At 44.8% G+C, this 17250-nt stretch overlaps 1 protein-coding gene across 2 annotated transcripts; it reads right to left on the bottom strand.

The window, feature by feature from the left end:
* Positions 1–319: 319 nt before the first annotated feature.
* ubash3ba (ubiquitin associated and SH3 domain containing Ba) lies at positions 320–16497 on the bottom strand. 2 transcript variants are annotated; one of them, XM_030101035.1, is made up of 14 exons: positions 15895–16497; positions 5168–5221; positions 4675–4861; positions 4227–4425; positions 3851–4020; positions 3558–3766; positions 3172–3305; positions 2926–3057; positions 2708–2830; positions 2535–2627; positions 2188–2332; positions 1985–2091; positions 1581–1690; positions 320–1483 (listed from the first exon to the last, which is right to left on the bottom strand). In XM_030101035.1, the coding sequence occupies exons 1-14, from the start codon at positions 16020–16022 to the stop codon at positions 1346–1348; spliced, it is 1929 nt and encodes a 642-aa protein (XP_029956895.1). In that variant the 5' UTR covers positions 16023–16497; the 3' UTR covers positions 320–1345. The 2 variants fall into 2 exon arrangements, with proteins under 2 accessions (XP_029956895.1, XP_029956894.1); XM_030101034.1 differs by having other exon boundaries at positions 2926–3046; positions 3161–3305; positions 15895–16494.
* Between the last annotated feature and the right edge of the window lie 753 nt (positions 16498–17250).

Here is a 17250-nt window from a genome sequence, read left to right as displayed (position 1 = left end):
GTTGTGCTAAATTGTTTTATGTTCATTATTTGAATTTTTCACATTCAAATATTCACCGGTGAAAAGTCAAATTTTGAGTCGATATATTTCAAAATCAACTTCCATCCTGTGCGCGCGAGCTGACTGAGACTGGTCAATATCGCCATCTAGTGTTTCTCAAACTCGGTGTTGTAATGTACAGCTGAAATATTCAGTCTCTTCTTTTTAATTAGAGCCCTCAGTCATTTTTAACTGCAGTTTGCACTTGCAGTGTAATTGACGCACAATGTCATAACAGCAATTTAAACACAATTTTACAGAACAAAAACACACACATTCATAGTGCCACAAAATTGCTTTATTCATTTTTTTTCTGAGTATCAATAAACCTTTATATTCCATAAAGCAAATATTCAGCATATGCAATAAGTACTTAAATTATTTGACGTAGTCAGAATTAAGGAAAACTGCCGAGATTTGAGAGATGAGGTGGTTATCAAGCTGACAGTGTGTTAGGGGCAAGATTAACAAGCTAAGGTTTTAGTCGATGCTCTTGCTCAAAGCTCCCAACACGACCCCATCCTGTGTGTTATGGTAAGAATTTATGCTCGTCATAATGACGCGCCGCCCCAAGATAAGTCCTGAGGACCATGGCTTCCATGGAGCTGGAATAATGCATGTGGACACAAACAAGTCAACGTAAGAAAGAACTGATATGACATTTACAGGGACGCACCAGACTTACTGAACTACCCACCTCAGCACCGGAAACAATGAAGATCATCTCTCTCCCGTCTGATTGTCAACATTTTCTTTGTGCTTTTCCTTCATATGAGGGTTGTGGCTACGAGTTAAATAATCTTTTTTTTCTTTTTTTTTGACACATGGAAAAATATTTCTGTGGTACTATAAGTCTTTCTCAACTAATTCTTGTCACAGTGTGTGAGAGAAGGCGGCAGAACGCGGAGTCCTCGCCGCCTCCCTGTCCGCCTGAGGACGAGCCACAGACGGAGACGAGACAACTTCTCGTGGCGTGAGACCTGAAACTTCAGTCATCGAGAGATGTCCGGAATTCCTGCAGCACCTCCACATTTTGCCCTCAGAGGTGCAGCATTTAGAGAGAGACACAAATTGCAGCTCAGTATGTTGTGATCTCCGCACAAGCTGTACTTTCTCCTTCCTGAGCCAAGTGTCTGCCTCAATTTGAGTCTTTTGTTTGTTTTTTTTTGCATGTCTTTGATGGAAGCCAGACCTTTTTTTTGGTAGTTGGGCTGGATTTATAGCTGTGTAGGTGAAAAATAAATAACTTTTAGCAATTTCAGGCTGCCAAAAAAAAATACAAGAGCCAACGACAACAGCCCATCCTTCAGTCTTGCGTGAGCATCTCCCTCCAGTTGAAACTGTGATTGGGTCCATGTGTCAGAGGCAGAATGGGCGGGTCGACCAGCTGCCACACCCCGGTCTCTCCCATTTCTTCACAGGCACAAAAACCCAAGTAAGGAATCTGCACAGAAAGGAGGACAGATGTGCATGTTTATCAAAGAAAAGGAAAGAAAAAAAGATCGGAGAGGGAATTACTGAAGAGGATGCGGAGAACTGACTTTTCGGACAACTTGGACAAAGTCCTTGGAGTTTTGTGGGGTGAGGCCTTGGATCTGGCGAGTGCAAGCCTCCAGAGAGGAAGCATGGGCCACGATCAGGACCGTGTTTCCTGTGTGAAAGAGGTAGAAGACATAGAACTGCATTCCACAGATACCACAAGCTCAGTTCACTGCTAATGGACTCGGCCGCTGATAACCGGCAGATTCTTTAACACATTCTTTCTTTCTCCTATGCAGAAATATAAATTCCTCTTTGATAATTGCACCATTACTCTATAACTTTTTCGAACTTTGCCCAACTGTTTATTTTCCACTTGATCAGTCAATGTATAATGTGCCAAAAGACTACATTTAAAGGAAATATAAACTTTCTACTGCGGATAGACGTTTCTGCTGTACTTTACCCAGGTTTTTGCACTCTGTCAGGATCTCTCGGGTCACTTGGAAGCTCCTGCTGATGTACGTGTCGTACGACTCCGACACCGCCAACTTGCCAATGGAAATATGAGGTCTGGAGCCAGAATGTCAAAAACAGGATGTGTTTGAAACTGGAGCAGCACAGACAGAAGCTCAAAGCAGCTGTAGAGAGGCCGTTGTTGCTGTGCACCTGTACGTTGTGTCCACACTCAGGTTCGCTGCAGCCAGATCAGCCGGGGGGATCCAGGCAGGTAAACATGTGCCCGAAACCCACTTCGTCCATTCAAATAACCCAGGCTCCACACGAATCTTCACCTTTCCTTCCAGCTGGAGACCTGTTAGAGTTAGAGAGAGAAAATGACAAATCTTGTCTCTGAAGTCTTTGCACACAAAGATTTTAATATGTTACTAGTGATAAAAAAGTAAAGTAAGTATTAAAAGTATAAATTCAGATACACACTTAAATAGAAATTATACCAAAAGGAAACTTGATTAGACATTGTGGTCGAAGTATTGATGAAAGCTGGAAGTTCTTACCCTGCACAATGTGCTGAGCTGTCTGGATGCAGCGGAGAGAAGGAGAACAGTAAACAAAGTCTATCGTCGTGTGGCTTTCTAACAGAGCTTCGCCTGAGATGGAGGAGAACACACACAGGGTCAGTCCGCCGGCAAAACGGCATCCAAATAAACGGCGTGTGAAACACACTGACCCACAAGCCGGGCCTGGGTGGAGCCGAACACAGTTATCGGACAATCTTTATCATAGTCCCGGTGACCTCCGCTCCTCACTGGGAGGCTGGATGGCATGTTGAGATTAGAGCGGATGTATCTCCCTTCGCAACACAAGAGGAGAAACTTATGAAGTACAAAAACAAAAAAAACGATCTGAATGAGGTTTTCAGCATGAAGAAATGAGATGATTGTTCACCTTTGGAGTCAAAGCACTGAGTGATCCAGTGTTTGCCAAACACCACATCCATCCTCTCACCGTGTCGACACACGAAGAGCCGCATCCTGGACAGCGACGGCTGGTTGGCGGACTTGGAGACCTGAAATGAAGATAAATTACAAACAGTGAGACATCAAGGAGAATCAGGACAGACATTACCACGCTTAATGGGATGTGAGATTTTGGAACTGGAGTTTCTCCATGCAGGTCTCACCTGCATCGGGGGGCAGAGGCCCGGCAGACTGAGGGGATCCATAAGACTGTCCAGCAGACTGTCATTCAGCTGTCCGTCAAACAGCAGCCCGCCCACAGAGCTGCTGGAGTTTGACGGAGAGGCAGAGTTGAGGAAAGAGTGCGACCTGCGGATCAGACAAACACAAAGAGCTCAGCAGGAATCACTCATATTAGTGATGCATTTTATGTTTTTTTTAACCAAAACAGTAAGAGCAGATCACTGATAATACGGCCCAGAGAATGGAGAGGATGAGTCCAACAACAGAACTTCAACCACACTGTGCACATCTGTAAGTTTTAGTTACTACTATCAACTGAAAGCTGTTGATCCACAGCAAAACAAGCCTTTTGTTTAGAATGCTGTTCCCCTCCCTTACCCGTGGACGACCCATGTGTCGGACTCGTCGGCGCGGCTGACGTAGTTCTCCGGCAGGAGGCCGGACAGCCCCGTGCCCAGAGACGTGCCGTACACCCAGCCCTCACTGGCAGTGGTCTGCTCCACCGGAGACATGAAGATGAAGTCGCCCTGCACCAGCTCCAGCTCGTCGTCATTCTGAGGCACGTACGGGTACATGACTTGCAGCGTCTACACGGGGCAGAGAGGTCAAAGGCTTCAGGACGACGGTCATCAGTTCAGGAGGTGAAACCGGCTTATAAAAGGAGAATCTACCTCATGGTTGGCAAACCGAATGTCCCTGGAGTAGAGCACGGCCAGCCAGTCACAGCCCGAGGACACATCCATGGCTTTGGCCAATTTCTCCAAAACTGGAAGGTGACTGGCTTGGAAGTGATACGCCAAAGTGACGTGGAGTTGTTTCTTATGAGGCTCGACATGAACGTCTGAACAGAAGAGAAGAAATATAAGCACACACTGTGTTTTTTCATTTTCTAAATATCATAAAGGAATTGTTGTGGTAATGGGAAGTAAACAGGATATAAATAGAAAGGTTAAGCACTATCCACAAACAGAAATCTTTAACACGTCCAATCTCCAACAAACCACCCTCTGTACACAACAGACTGCTGCGATTGTCCTGAACTCGTACCTGCTTTGGATGCCGCCTCTGTAGCGAAATCGGCCGCAAAGCTCTTCAGGACCTCGGCCATCTGCTCCTCCACAAAGAGTCCGATGAAGGTGGAGGAGGTGTATAGCTCCAGGGGCAGGGGCATGGGGATGCGACCTTTCCACTTGGCCACAGTGGCCTGGAGAGCATCAGTCAGAGCCTCCACCTTCCCATCAGCACACTGGAGGAGGCAGACAAACCACAGATTTCGTTACACACTGGATGCTTCAGCAGATGTTCTGTGATGCAGCACCAAAAGCTAACATTCAATCTTGTACTTTTTTGTTTGCACGTATGATTTTGTCAATTTTCTTTTGCAACATCTCGGATCGGACGGCTCTTACAGCGCACGGTGACGTGTATTCAAAGCAATAATGTGGCTGCTGCTGCATGAGTAATGTCAACACAAAGGCAGACGGCCGGGACTGACCATGAAGAACTGGCAGAGGGTGATGTGGGGGAAGATGTTGTGCGCCTTGTTCTTGCCACAGGAGAGGCGGGACTGCTTCCAAAAGTGTGAGAGCTGCTGGAGCAGCGGTCCGCTGGGCCGCAGGTACAACACATACTCTCTGGGCAGAGGGTCGTCCAAGAAGGGGTCGTCCACGTGGGAGAAGAGCCTGAGGCGGCCAGGGTGGGAGGAGGAGGAGGAGGAGGCAGAAAAAAAAAAAGAGAGAAATGAGGGTATTTATGAGGTGAGAGCAGCACTGACATCCAGCAGAGGGCAGCACTGCTGTAACAGCACAGTGACACATCAGTGTAATGTTGAATTAGGTCACTACATGTTTCTGTTTGATGACCTGTTAAAGATTAATAACTGTGTGTGTGTGTGTGTGTGTGTGTGCGTGTGTGCGTGTGTGTGTGTGTGTGTGTGTGTGTGTGTGTGTGTGTGTGTGTGTGTGTGTGTGTGTGTGTTTTGCTCTCACCAGTCACAAGCCGCCTGCACATTCTTGCCTCCTGTGGAAACAAGAGCTTTCAAGCTGCAGAGACAAAGAGAAAGAGGATCTCAGTGCAAAGTCCCGATAATCAATATCTTCTCTTCCGGTGCATTTATGAGGAAGAGGCTGCTTCACTTCCACCCTGTGACGATGTACCAACAGAAAACAGCTGGAGAGAGCAGCAAAATGACAACAAGCACATCATAAACAACAGCAAGAAGCTGATTAATCTCAGCAGCCACGATTTTTAAATCATCTCCTTAGATGTGAAAATGTTGAAAACAGTCTGCTTCTCTGATTGATCGAGCGAGCCGAGCCACTCAAACATGCAAATCCCTGCATCCAGCACCCGCTGGGGCCGAAACTGAGAGTGACTCTGGACTCAAACGGGCTGCCGGAGACACAGTCCATTAAACAATCTCTGGCAGAAATCATCTCATAAGCTCCAACAATACAAAACAGCCACATGTCACAATATCGTGATGGGCTGTTTGTGGAATAACAGTTTGGGTTTAAAGGTGCTGGAACTTAAAAAAAAAAAAAAAAGAGGCAGCGAGCTGCCAGATGAATATGTGTCATTTCATAGAGTTCTTAGGACTTTTCTTTTTTTTTTTCCTGAAACAAGATGAAGCTGATTGCTTGATTACTCTTGAGTGCTCCAAATCTAATTAGGTTCTTCTTATTAAAAAAAAAAAAAAAAAAAAAGAAAAAAAGCTGCGACTTGCAGGCTGCCTCTGAAGGGATTTGAGAAGTTTTCTTCACAGAGTATCTGTGACTGTTTGAATGATGAAGCTTCTCAGTGACACACCGATCCGACACACTTACAGCCTCGTTTTGCAACTATCTGGCACACAAGAGCACAAAACGTCCACTTTAATATTCTGAAAAGAGCGTATTACAGTAGAAGACTATGGGTGTGTGACATTAGTTAAAAATATGATAATGTTGTTGATCACCGCGATCATGACTTGTGCATTGACGCAGAGGATGAAAACAATGTAAAGTGACGCTTGAATCTGTTCCATCCATCATCTTTTTAACCGCTCAGTCAAAGTGAAGGTCCGACTTTATTTATCAGAGATCTACATGGAGTTTACTCTAAAACATCGTAAAAAGTGATGCCGAAAATGTTCAAATGGAATTGCTTCCTCCACACTAAAGACCGTTTGCTCATTTGTCACAGCCAAGTGAATAAAATGTCTTAACTTCTATCGATCACTGTTAAGATCAGGAAACACAACCTGCTGATAGTTTGGACTCGAAAAGGCCCCCAAGCCAGGCTCTAGCCGGGGATTTCCTCTCTGTGAGGTGAGAGAGCTAACCACTACACCACCATGCATCTGTTTCATTTAATTATCAAAAAGCATCATTGAATAACTGAGCAGAAAAAAAAAAGTAATGATCTCATTACAGCTCGAATTGCTTGTTGTCCATTTAAAGACCGAAGATAAAGGCCTAGTCACCACCCTGGAAAAACAAAAACCAAAACTTTGAACTAAAAGGGAGAGCCGTACCATCCTGGGAAGAGAGCGCTGCTTGTCACTGCCCTGAATGCCCATTTAAACGAAGGGAAAATAGCAATTTACTGATGAAACTGAACCGGCGTTGTCTTCTGTGCCGCTGAACGGCGGCGTGGACGCGTTCGCAGCGTCTCGGTGTCTGACAGCGTCCATTGTGGCGCTCTGGTGTTCAAATTCAATGAGCTATTTTTACATTTGTCCCACTGAGAGGGTCCTAGATACGGCAAAGTCCACCGCCCCCGGGGCGCCGTGCCCTGACAGCGCGCGGCGTGCGGAAGCCGGGATGGCAACGCCGGGCCTACAGGAGCGTAACAGATGGCTCACACACACACACACACACACACACACACACACACTTCAGCCCAACACCAGCTACAAAGACAATCCAAACCTGGATTAATGTCTCCTGTGAATCCATGCGAACAGGCTTACAACAGTAAGATTACAGACTTTACCTAATTTATCCATTTTTTTTTCTTTTCTCTTGGCAGTGTGACGCACCCCTGCATGTGGAAGGCTTAAAGTCATCTGTTGGCTTCAGACGTCTTATTCAAAGATTCCACCTGGTGCTGTGCGGAGGAGGAGGAGGAGAAGGGGATTTTCTCTCTGAAGGAATGACGGGATTACATGCAGATGTGACTGAAACATCGCAGAATCCAATCTGGGACAGAACATTCGATTGCTTGCTTTCTTATCGCAGTGATATTTTGCGACAGAGAACAATTTGCGCCGTGGAATAATAGCCGAGGTCTCACCACACGGCCCTCCAGGAAACTTCACACACAGCGCGGCACTATTTGGGAAACGACAAGCCAAAAACCCAAAAAGCGGCAGATTTATTTCCAAGTACGACTTTTCAGTACTTCTAGTTCTATCAAATGTTTTGCAGAAAAGCAGGATTCAAACTGCAAACAGCAGCTGTGGCTCCATCCATCCATCCATGCTTTATACTGACAAGGGTCACGGAGGGGCTGGAGCCAATCCCAGCTGAGATGCGGTGAAGGGTAGGGTACGCCCTGGACGGGTCACCAGTTCATTACACAGAGAAGCAGTCAGTGGCTCGCCATGTGGAAGAGGCATTCGACATCTGAAAGCTGTCAGAGCATCAGCGGAGAGCGGGGGAAGATACGCTGCTCTGCCTTCTGTGGTTTCCAGTTATTCCGAGTTTTTGAAAACGCACATTTGCAAAGATAAGCGTGGCAAAAACAGGACACCTGCAGTGTTTACCTGTACTTCTGATATGTGGAGAATCAAAGTCAATATAAGTGACAGTGAAAGAAAGTAAGTCTGTGGATAAAAGTGGATAAAATACTGATCCTTTTTTTTTTCATGTTTGTCACCTCAAACTGCAAGGAAACACTTCTTTAGAAGAAGTGGTCAGCTGAAAAGACCTCTGGTCTGCAAAAATAAACACTTCCTAAATCAATTCCACCATTAGACAGCAAAAAAAATGTTTTATGCAAACTTTCTTAACTGCTGACACGTCCTTTTACTTTTTCTTCTCGCTTGTTTAATCTCTCCTTTGATTGTGTTTTTTTTTTTTTGCACATTTAATGAAGTGTCAGGAGGCGCAGCTCGGACACTTAAAAAGTGACGGCACGCTCCAACACAAGTATCGCAGTTTGATGACGGAAGGCTTGTTAGCAGATAACAGAAACTGGAGGTCGTGACCCTGCAGCGCGGGAGGGGCTGAAGCAGCGGAATATCGCCGGAACATCTCCGGCTGTTATCTCCAGCTACGAAACCACGGCGGCGGCAGGACTGTAATCAGTCATTCGGCCCGTCGGGTTCCAGGGGAGAAGAGCGAAGCGTAATCACAGAGGAAAATGTGGCAGATGAGATGAGTTAGTGTTTTTATGTGTCACTGAACCAAACTTCCTCATTTCAAACTGAGAATCATTTCCAGGGGAGATAATTTGTGACTAGCTAAAGAGGATGTGACTGAAGGGAGAGGACAGCTGGATCTCACCTGCATTACTCCGTTTACGCCATCTCCCATCTTTCTTTTTTAATTTCTTTCAACAAATTTTAACTTGCTTTCGCGGACTCGGATATGTTTCCCATCTGTCCCCAGCGCAGCTACAAACAGCTCCTGACCTCAAGTTTGCTCTCAGCAAAAGAAGTGAGCAAGTTATTTATAAGCTGCATTTCCTCTTCGCAGCTTGACGAAGATGAGAAGGATAAGAGAAAGTGACAGGGAGAACTCACTCTGGATAACTCCCGACTTCAAACCGGCGGTGGAAGTGACAGTGAGCATTATTAGGCGGGAGCTTTTAGTTTGTTTGCTCATGCGCCACTGCTGCGGGCCGTATTGGAGACGGCTTTCCATTTCACCCACATATGGGGAGCACGTTCAGTTCCTGTTTCCACATTTAACCCCGCTGCAGATTAAGTGTTCTGGCAGCCCGATGCCTGTTTAAACAGCAGTGTTTTGGGTTTTTTCGCGTATGTAAACATTCCTCCCACTGTTTACTTCAGCGAACTTGGACGATTTCCAGGCCGCCTCGAGAAACTTAATGCGGCTGTGTGGAAATCATAAATTAAAAGTAGCAAAGAATTCGGCAAAAACTGTGTCACCCGCGTACGCAGCGGCAAACAGCACATGCAGCTCGATGCTCCCCAGAGCCCCTCCCCGACTCGGCTCTCAAGGCGAATCAACATTTCCTGTTTACAAGCCAATGGCGAGCACACATCTCAAACCACTTATCACACCAGCAGCGATGAGAGCTGCCGCTGCTGCTGCTGCTGCTGCCGCCAGACTGCACCCAAAAGGAGAGCGATGAACTCTTTTCTTCAGTCCTCCTGCCATAATGAGACCGAGCCCACACGTTCACATCAGCAGCATCTTGACTGAAGGATGCTCGAGCTAAGATGTTCTTTAGGCAGTCAGGGTCACAGGGAAAAAAATAAATAAATAAAAAAAAGTTGTGTGTAATTAGGGTAGTGTGGGTTTGAAGAGGAATAGTTGACATCTGGGAAACACACTTCAATTTTTCAAGAGTTTGATGAGAAAACTTTCCCTCGAGCTGACGGGGCCGACTGTAGCAGCACCGCCGCTCTTGATGAAGACAAGAAAGCAGTGAAACAGCGAGCACCAGTGATCACAGTCTCCTCTTGAGCACGTCTAACTAACCTGATGGGGCAAATGATGAGAAACTGACTGGATTTTTTTTTTTATTTTTTTTAAATGAAGAGCATTGTCTGAGTCTGAGAGGTATTTTTAGCGCCGGGTGACGTCGGCGAAGCGAGTCAAAGTGCACAGAGCAAATGTTTCACTAAGAATCCGTGGCACGACGCCAGAACTGTGATGCATCACACAGCACTCCTCAAAGTCCCGGGATGTGTCATCTGAAGCAGAGCTGCAGCCACGCTCGGCACAAACAACACTCCCATCGGCGCTGTTCCTCTCAGACCAGACTTTCAGCTCACTCTGCAGATCCAGACGAAAGAGAACGTTAAAAAACAACTTCACATCAACTTCTAGAGCTTTTATGTCTGTCTGTTTAACATCATGAACAAAGTGTGCGGTACGCAGAGTTTCTGCCTGTTGACGATACGAAGCTCCCCGCCGTTAAACTACTGTCTCAAAAGAGCGCTCTGTAAAGGTCACAAGCCACTTCCGGAAATGGGCGACTTCCTCTTGGCTGTCTTTAATACAAGCTCAGTTTGTTCTGAGCTGCATGCGCAAAATCCAAAGAGGCACGTTTATTCGACGCCCCGACTTTGAGTTATGTTTTGCTTTTTTTTGACTTTTTTCTTTTTTCCATTTCCTGGAGTCCTTTAATGAACTACCAACCGCCTCTCACTTTCTGTGGAGAGTGGAGTTCTAAGCGCGGCTGCTTCGGCTGAAGCAAGTGGTATGAAAGTCATGCGAGGAGGTAGAAGAACAGGATCTCGCAGTCAGCACTGCACGCCGACTTCCTGCTCGCTCACGCATGCAAGGCTTCGGTCGGGCTCAGAGAAAAAAAGTGAATTCATCAAACACGATCTTATCTCAGCTGAATGCGTTACAATTCACAGAGCTCGGTTATTTTTGATGCTTTTGTTTGAGAAGTCTGATGAAAAAGAAGATTTCTGTTTTGTTAACTAATGCTCGGGCATCAGCAAGCAATTAAATTCACAATAAATTGAATTCATTATAAACTCCAAGTACCTCAACACTCACAGGACACGTTAAAGAAGTTCATGAAGCAAAACGGCCAGAAAATTTGATGAGTGCAACTTTTTTTTCCTGTTTAAGAAACTGCACGTTTTAGATCTTTGAATCTGGGTCCTTTAACTACAGGAGAAAACAAGCTGACATTTACTTTCGAACAGTGATCTGGAAAACTTCACAGCGTCATCACTTTGTCTCACTGGGTTTCAGGAGTGATTGATGACACCACTATAACCTAACTGACTCATTCAGCACGAGGACGAGACGTGTGCTTTTCTCTGTTCCCACATAAAACTAATATGTCAAATAAATGAAGAGGCGAGGAACATACAGTCACGTAGAAATTAATTCATTATAGTAAGTTACCACAGAGGTAATCACTGATTAATCAAAGAAAATGTGTTAATAACACATTGTGGCACATCTTCCGGAGTCTGAATATTTTAAAACTGCCTAAACACATTAGGAAAGTCATTTTTTATCTATAGATGTTAAACCATTTGACAAATTTCTATGAAAGTGGTTAGATATCTAGTTTATCAATTGTAAATATTTATTTTTTTACACAAATGTTTGACATAAAATAACCAAATTATTATTTGCAAACGCTGGTTAATTATCTGTACGATTAAAGTAATATACATTTTTGGTTTCTCAAATGGTTTTCACAGGTTTCCTACGAACAAGAGAAAAAAATATTTAGATAAAGAACAATATTGGAGCAAAGCCTGGCCACTTCTAGTGTGTTTTTGGTCTTTTAATGTCACAATAAACTTGTGGGCAACAAACTGTGGGCGGAACCGAAAAAGCTTGTGCAAGCAAGGAAGTCTTTGATCACAGTGAATCAAGGAAAAGATCAGATTTCTTATCGTGGTAAATTTGTGGAGGGACGCCAAAAAAAAAAAACACCTGACACAAGGTAAAACGACGTAAGCAAAAATCACCAAAACAAACCCTCCAGTGATCAGCGGAGACAGGTCGCTCCTGGATTATTTGGATATCATATTAGACGTACATCCACGTATTTGGAACCTGTTTCAATCACCAATTAGTGTCGATTGTCTTTAACCAGCCAATCTTAATGACGTCCACGGCGACAATAATGTGTGAGAAAACACCCTTGAACACTGTTTCCACTTCATTTATCACTTCACAGCATCTGCTTGGTTAGCGCCATCGTGTCACGTATTGCTTCAGCCCAGCGGTTCACCGACTTCTCTTTTATGTGTTGTTAACATCAGACAAAGACACCAGACGACAAAAAAAGAAAAAAGAAAAGAAAAAAAAAATCCCCTCTTAATTTGTAATTTCATTTTTGGTCATTGTTACCGCAGGTCTAAAAAAATTTTATCCTCAACTTCCTCATTTATTTGCACTTTACTAATATAGAATAGTTTACTGCGTCAACCCTCTCAAAGCACCTCGCATGGCTGGTGAAGCACACACACACACACACACACACACACGCAAGGTGATGGTCTTTTGGATTGAATCAGCTCTTCTCTTCAGGCTCCTCGGGGAAATTTGAACTGCTTGAAGGTGTGTGATTCCAACTCGCTGGGTTATTTTGGCAACAAGCAGGACATTTAGCTCATTGATGATATAGAAACACACACACAGTAGCACTCGGAAGCTTTTGGAACTTTAAATATGTTGACATTCAGTACAATAAAAGCCAACGGGGGGAATTTAAAGACCTTTAAAAGCAATGAAAGAGTAATGTTTAACCAGACACAAGGAAGAACAGTCACAGAACATATTGTCTAAATGAAAAGTGACTGCTGCTGGTCACCAGGTATCCAGGTGTGAAAGACACTCGGAAGGCAAAACATAAACCACAATCAAGTCTGTAAAATTCCTCAGTGTAACTTATGAGGGTCACAAACGTATCTGGTTCAGTGGAGCTCGGCGAACACGAGCTCAGGGTCTTTTTTTTTTTTTTTTTTTAAATGTCTGTGGTGGTTTATTGGAATTTGGCTGGTTTGAGCAACCTTTGGTTACCAAATCCCCAGAAAGGCCGGAATTTGGCACGAAAAGCTGCGATCTCCAGACGGAACCAGTCCCACCTCGCTCTGAGCGGGATGACTTTCTAAATCTGCTTCCAGCCGTCAGACATTATCGACGCAGGAAGAAACGGCGCTGCCCGTCCAGCTTATCTCTGATGGCTCTAATCAATTCCTGGATGAGTCAGCAGAAAGCCCCCCCCCCCTCACAGTTAAAACCAGTGATATTCACTATGTATTCACGATCCCCATCACCTCGGGGGGGAAAAACCTGAAAACACAAGGAAGTCCTTGTTTCCTTCAGCTATGATAGCTATCTGGGTTTCTGCTATATCTTCTCCTGCTCCCACCAGCAGCGATGGATTATTCCGATAACAAAATATGACTACAGCTTCAGTTGGATTTTTATTCCCACTATGATCTCTTTGAGGTTTTTTTTTTTTTTCCATTGTCTTGAAGTGTACTTTTTGTGATTTATATGTCTATAAAACTCATTTATCTTCTCTGTGCAGACCATTAATTCTTGACTCTGTTTAAACAAGCCGTTTCAGCTCCACGGTTTGTGAGTGCCCCCCTCCCTGAAATCCCACTTTCTTCTGTTTGTTCAGCTTCCAGGAAGCGTTTCTTGCCGACATGCCGTACCGAATGTTTTTATTTGGACACCAGCCTCATTGTTCTTGGTGGATGTTGCTGTGGCTGGAAAGCACAGCGCATTGACTGAAAATGGCCTAAATAAGAGTATCCACAAGCCGACATCAACTCCTGAAGACCTGATCCAAACTGAGCTTTAGCGTCACTGGACTTGCTCGAGTTTAATATATTCAGCCTCAAGTGTGTCTATTGTCACAATACGTATAGATGTTTCCATCACCAGTTTTACAAGTTGTAGTGATGCCCGCTGACGTTACATCAGACGGGACGTGAAAGCATTCAGCCTCATTAGAAATTTATCGTCTCGATCAAATCAAAGTGTACCAGCCCGTCGTCAATAATTGATGCAAAGTCTGCAAATATAACCAAACGCGGTCACTCATTTTGTCTGCGGCGGTTCATTAGGCAGGAGACAGAGAGCTGCAGTCTGAAACCATCAAAGCCTGGACGACCTCATCCAGCGCCACGCATGATAAGAAGACCTCAATGTGAAGATATTGTCTGTCTGTATGAAAGAAGAAAGGCTTCTCGACACTTTAAGTCTATTTATCAAGTCCCCGATAACAGTCAACAAGCATCACTTACGTCTCATCCCTTGTTTTTACGCGGGGAGACGGTATTATGTTCCACAATTCAGACGGCCGAGACGAGCAATAGATCTGGAAGTTAATCGCTGCACTGAGATTACCGCCACTGCAGACAAAAGTGAGCTATTTCTGATTTCTTTTGATACCTGAGAGACAATTTGTAGGCGCACCACACATCCAGACGAGCTTTTGTGCGAGTGGAGGCCGCTGGAAATTACAGTGTTTCATACGACGTGGAAGGCACCAACAATGAAATGAGACACCGTGATTATAACTCAGGTGATCAGGTAGACCGGGTACAGCGTGGAGGTCGAGACATGAAAGCCGAGCTCGCAGCAACCTGCATTTTGGCTTATAATTATGACTGGATTCATGTGAAAGGACGTCAGAGAGTAGCTGTACGTGAAGAGGAAGACCTGGATCTGAATCCAGGCCCTTTTTGAGTCGAGCTTGCATGTTCTCTCTGACATTTCTGACAGTTTCACTCTTTAAAATGCAGAATAACTCAAAGTAATATCTGATTTAAATGCACTTAAAAAGGCTTTCATTCTCCAATCGTCTGTGAAAATAATACATCGTTTACTTTCTGTTTATCAAGACAAAAAAAGAACAGGTGTACAGTAAATGTCATGTTTACCTGCCCATCTAATAAGATTTACTGCACCCAATAATATCCCTAAAACCATAAAAAGTAAGTAGATTCAAAATTACACTGAGTTCAACTTTCATAATCATATTTGTCCAACTTATTATATCAGTACAGGTCTGTTGACTTCAGTATTAATTTTAAGAATGAAACCAAAACGTAAACTTGTACAATTTCAAAGGTCTTCTTATTAACATTATATCATACAACAATATAACACCATCTCCAGTAACACAAATAGGAGAAGCAGTCAGGCAAAGCATTCTTTTTTTCCTGGGTTTTTCCTTTAATCATAATTACACAGTGTGCAGACTCCAGTCACAAGCCAACTCGGTTTGATTCTTGGCAGCTTCTTTGCTCAATGATGAATGAAAGGTATTGAAAGTAAGAGAACTGCTTCAGACGTCAGCGAGCATCTCTCAATATTGATAAAGTTAACTTCTTAAAATGTTAAAAATAAGGCCAAATGCTCTTCCTCTTTAAATCCTGACCCTTGAGTTCTCACTGACTGCTCTGGAGGTTTTAGATCAGTACCTCCCAAACTTATTTAGCCTGAAGCCAAACCAGATCTCCCTCATTATTTTTCTGTTTAGCCAAAGCCTTACAGTGAAACCAGCGAGTGAAGCGAACAGCCACCTACATGCAAAACTAAACCAAATAGACATTTGCCTATGCCTGATATGAATTATTATATAGCTCCTTAAAAATAAGCAAATGTAATGTTTACAGCCTCAGAAGAATTACCCAGACTCCAGGTTGGGAAACATGTTTTACATTTAGTCAACATCTGGCTGCTACATGGTTTGATGCAGACCCAGCAGGGAAAACACTCAGTTATAAAACATGCATCTCGGTTCCTCCATGGAGTCTAAACATGTCACTAAATACTGCATAGCCCTTCTGCCAAGCATGGATTCGGGAGCAAAAAACTTCCCAGTAAAAAAAAAAAGGGGGTCAGATGAACAGACCCCACGGGTGTAACGCAGCACACAGCTGGGCAGATGTGCAGCCTCTCTCTCTCTCTCTCTCTCTCAGCTGCTGATGCTGATGGAAGGAAACTTTGGAAAACAGAGGGAATTCAGCGCGCGGTGATGGAAACCCTGATTCAGAGAATATTTCGGAGTGTGCTGGGACGGCGCAGCTGCTACTCACGCCCTGGTCTTGGGGAAGCCCATGGACAGCAGCACGTCCAGAGTGCTCCCATGTTTGACGGTGTTGGGCCGGTTCTGGCGCTGCCTCCGCGGGGTCACTTTGGCGTACAGGTCCTCTTTAGCTGCCATAACTCACTGCTCCATTAGGTCCCGTCGGCTCCGCGGCGGTGTTTTTCGGAAGCGGTAGCCCGTTTTTTCGGTGGCGTTTACGCGGAAGCACGGAGAAAACGCGAAGCGGCGAGCATGTTTGGGGCTGCTGTGTGAGCGGGATCGAGTTGCCTCCTGACGGCTCGCACATGAAACCATCAGCGGGGGGGCTCAGCCATGGGGAGTCACTCCTGCTCCCGACCCGCCGTCCCCCGGCCGGAGAGGCATCACCGGGACCGCTGCTCGCGCCGGGTCGGTGGAAGAAAACGGGAAATCAGATGCGACTATAAGTGAGCTTCTCTCGCGGACGAAGTCTTATTTATGAATGGGTCCTGAGTGAGAGCAGCTCCAGCCTCCTGCGCGGCCCTGCGGTTTAAAGGGACAGTACACCATTTGAGCGACGACGACGAGACGTCCGCGCGCCCAAAAGTAACGTCCACGCTCCGGTGGTCACAGGGGAGGGGGCGTGTTGCTGGAACACATGAGCGACACAAGCAATGAGATTACTGCGAGCAGGTGGGACGGGACCGTGGAAAAAGTTGATCACACTTCCTGCCTGCGAGAGTGGGAGTCAGCATTCCGCGCATGCGCAGTGCACACCGGACGACGCACACGCCATCAGTTGCCACAGCAACTCAGTTTATCCTTTATTTTACGTTTATTTCGCACAAATGACACAAAAATACAAACATTTACTGTCATATCACAAAACAAATTGTTTTTTTAATATATGGCAATAAAGTTGCTGGATTTAAGATGCACTTTTTGATCCAACATTTACTTGTTTGTGTCATCTCATTCGAGTGTCATGCCAGCTTTTCAGTGTGGAGTTTACATGTTCTCCCTGTGCATGTGTGGTTGCACTCTGGGCTTCTCCAACAGGTTTATTAAAATCATGCAGTTGTGGCTAATTGATGCCTGACATGTGATTGTGAGTTTGTGTGATCCCTACCCTGAACTGGATAGAGGGACATGGATTTCTCTCATATCCTTCACTGTCTCTCAGAAGCTTCTTGCATCTTTCACTTGTGTTTTCATTGTTCTGTTCATCATCCATCCATCCAATGTTTCCAAGGCTATTTGCAAACATATGTCACACTGGAATTCCAATTCAATTCTATGAAGAGAGTGCAGTAGCATCAGAGTTTTGTCATTTGCTTCTCTGATATACATTTAGATAGATAAAATAAGAGGAGTAAGAACATCCCGT

This window comes from Salarias fasciatus, chromosome 10 (genome assembly GCF_902148845.1).
Source record: "Salarias fasciatus chromosome 10, fSalaFa1.1, whole genome shotgun sequence".
Classification (NCBI taxonomy): domain Eukaryota; kingdom Metazoa; phylum Chordata; class Actinopteri; order Blenniiformes; family Blenniidae; genus Salarias; species Salarias fasciatus.
The sequence above is the reverse complement of the archived record's forward strand: the minus strand, read 5'-3'. Positions and strand labels throughout refer to the sequence as shown.

What these genes read in the sequence shown, in the direction of transcription:
- ubash3ba (XM_030101035.1), bottom strand. Translation starts at nt 16,022, where the DNA reads ATGGCAGCTAAAGAGGACCTGTACGCCAAAGTGACCCCGCGGAGGCAG. An exon ending in GGCTTCCCCAAGACCAGGGC is followed by an intron (nt 5,222 to 15,894) that starts GTGAGTAGCAGC and finishes TTGTCTCTGCAG; the next exon opens with CTTGAAAGCTCTTGTTTCCA. An exon ending in CACCCAGGCCCGGCTTGTGG is followed by an intron (nt 2,628 to 2,707) that starts GTCAGTGTGTTT and finishes CCTCCATCTCAG; the next exon opens with GCGAAGCTCTGTTAGAAAGC.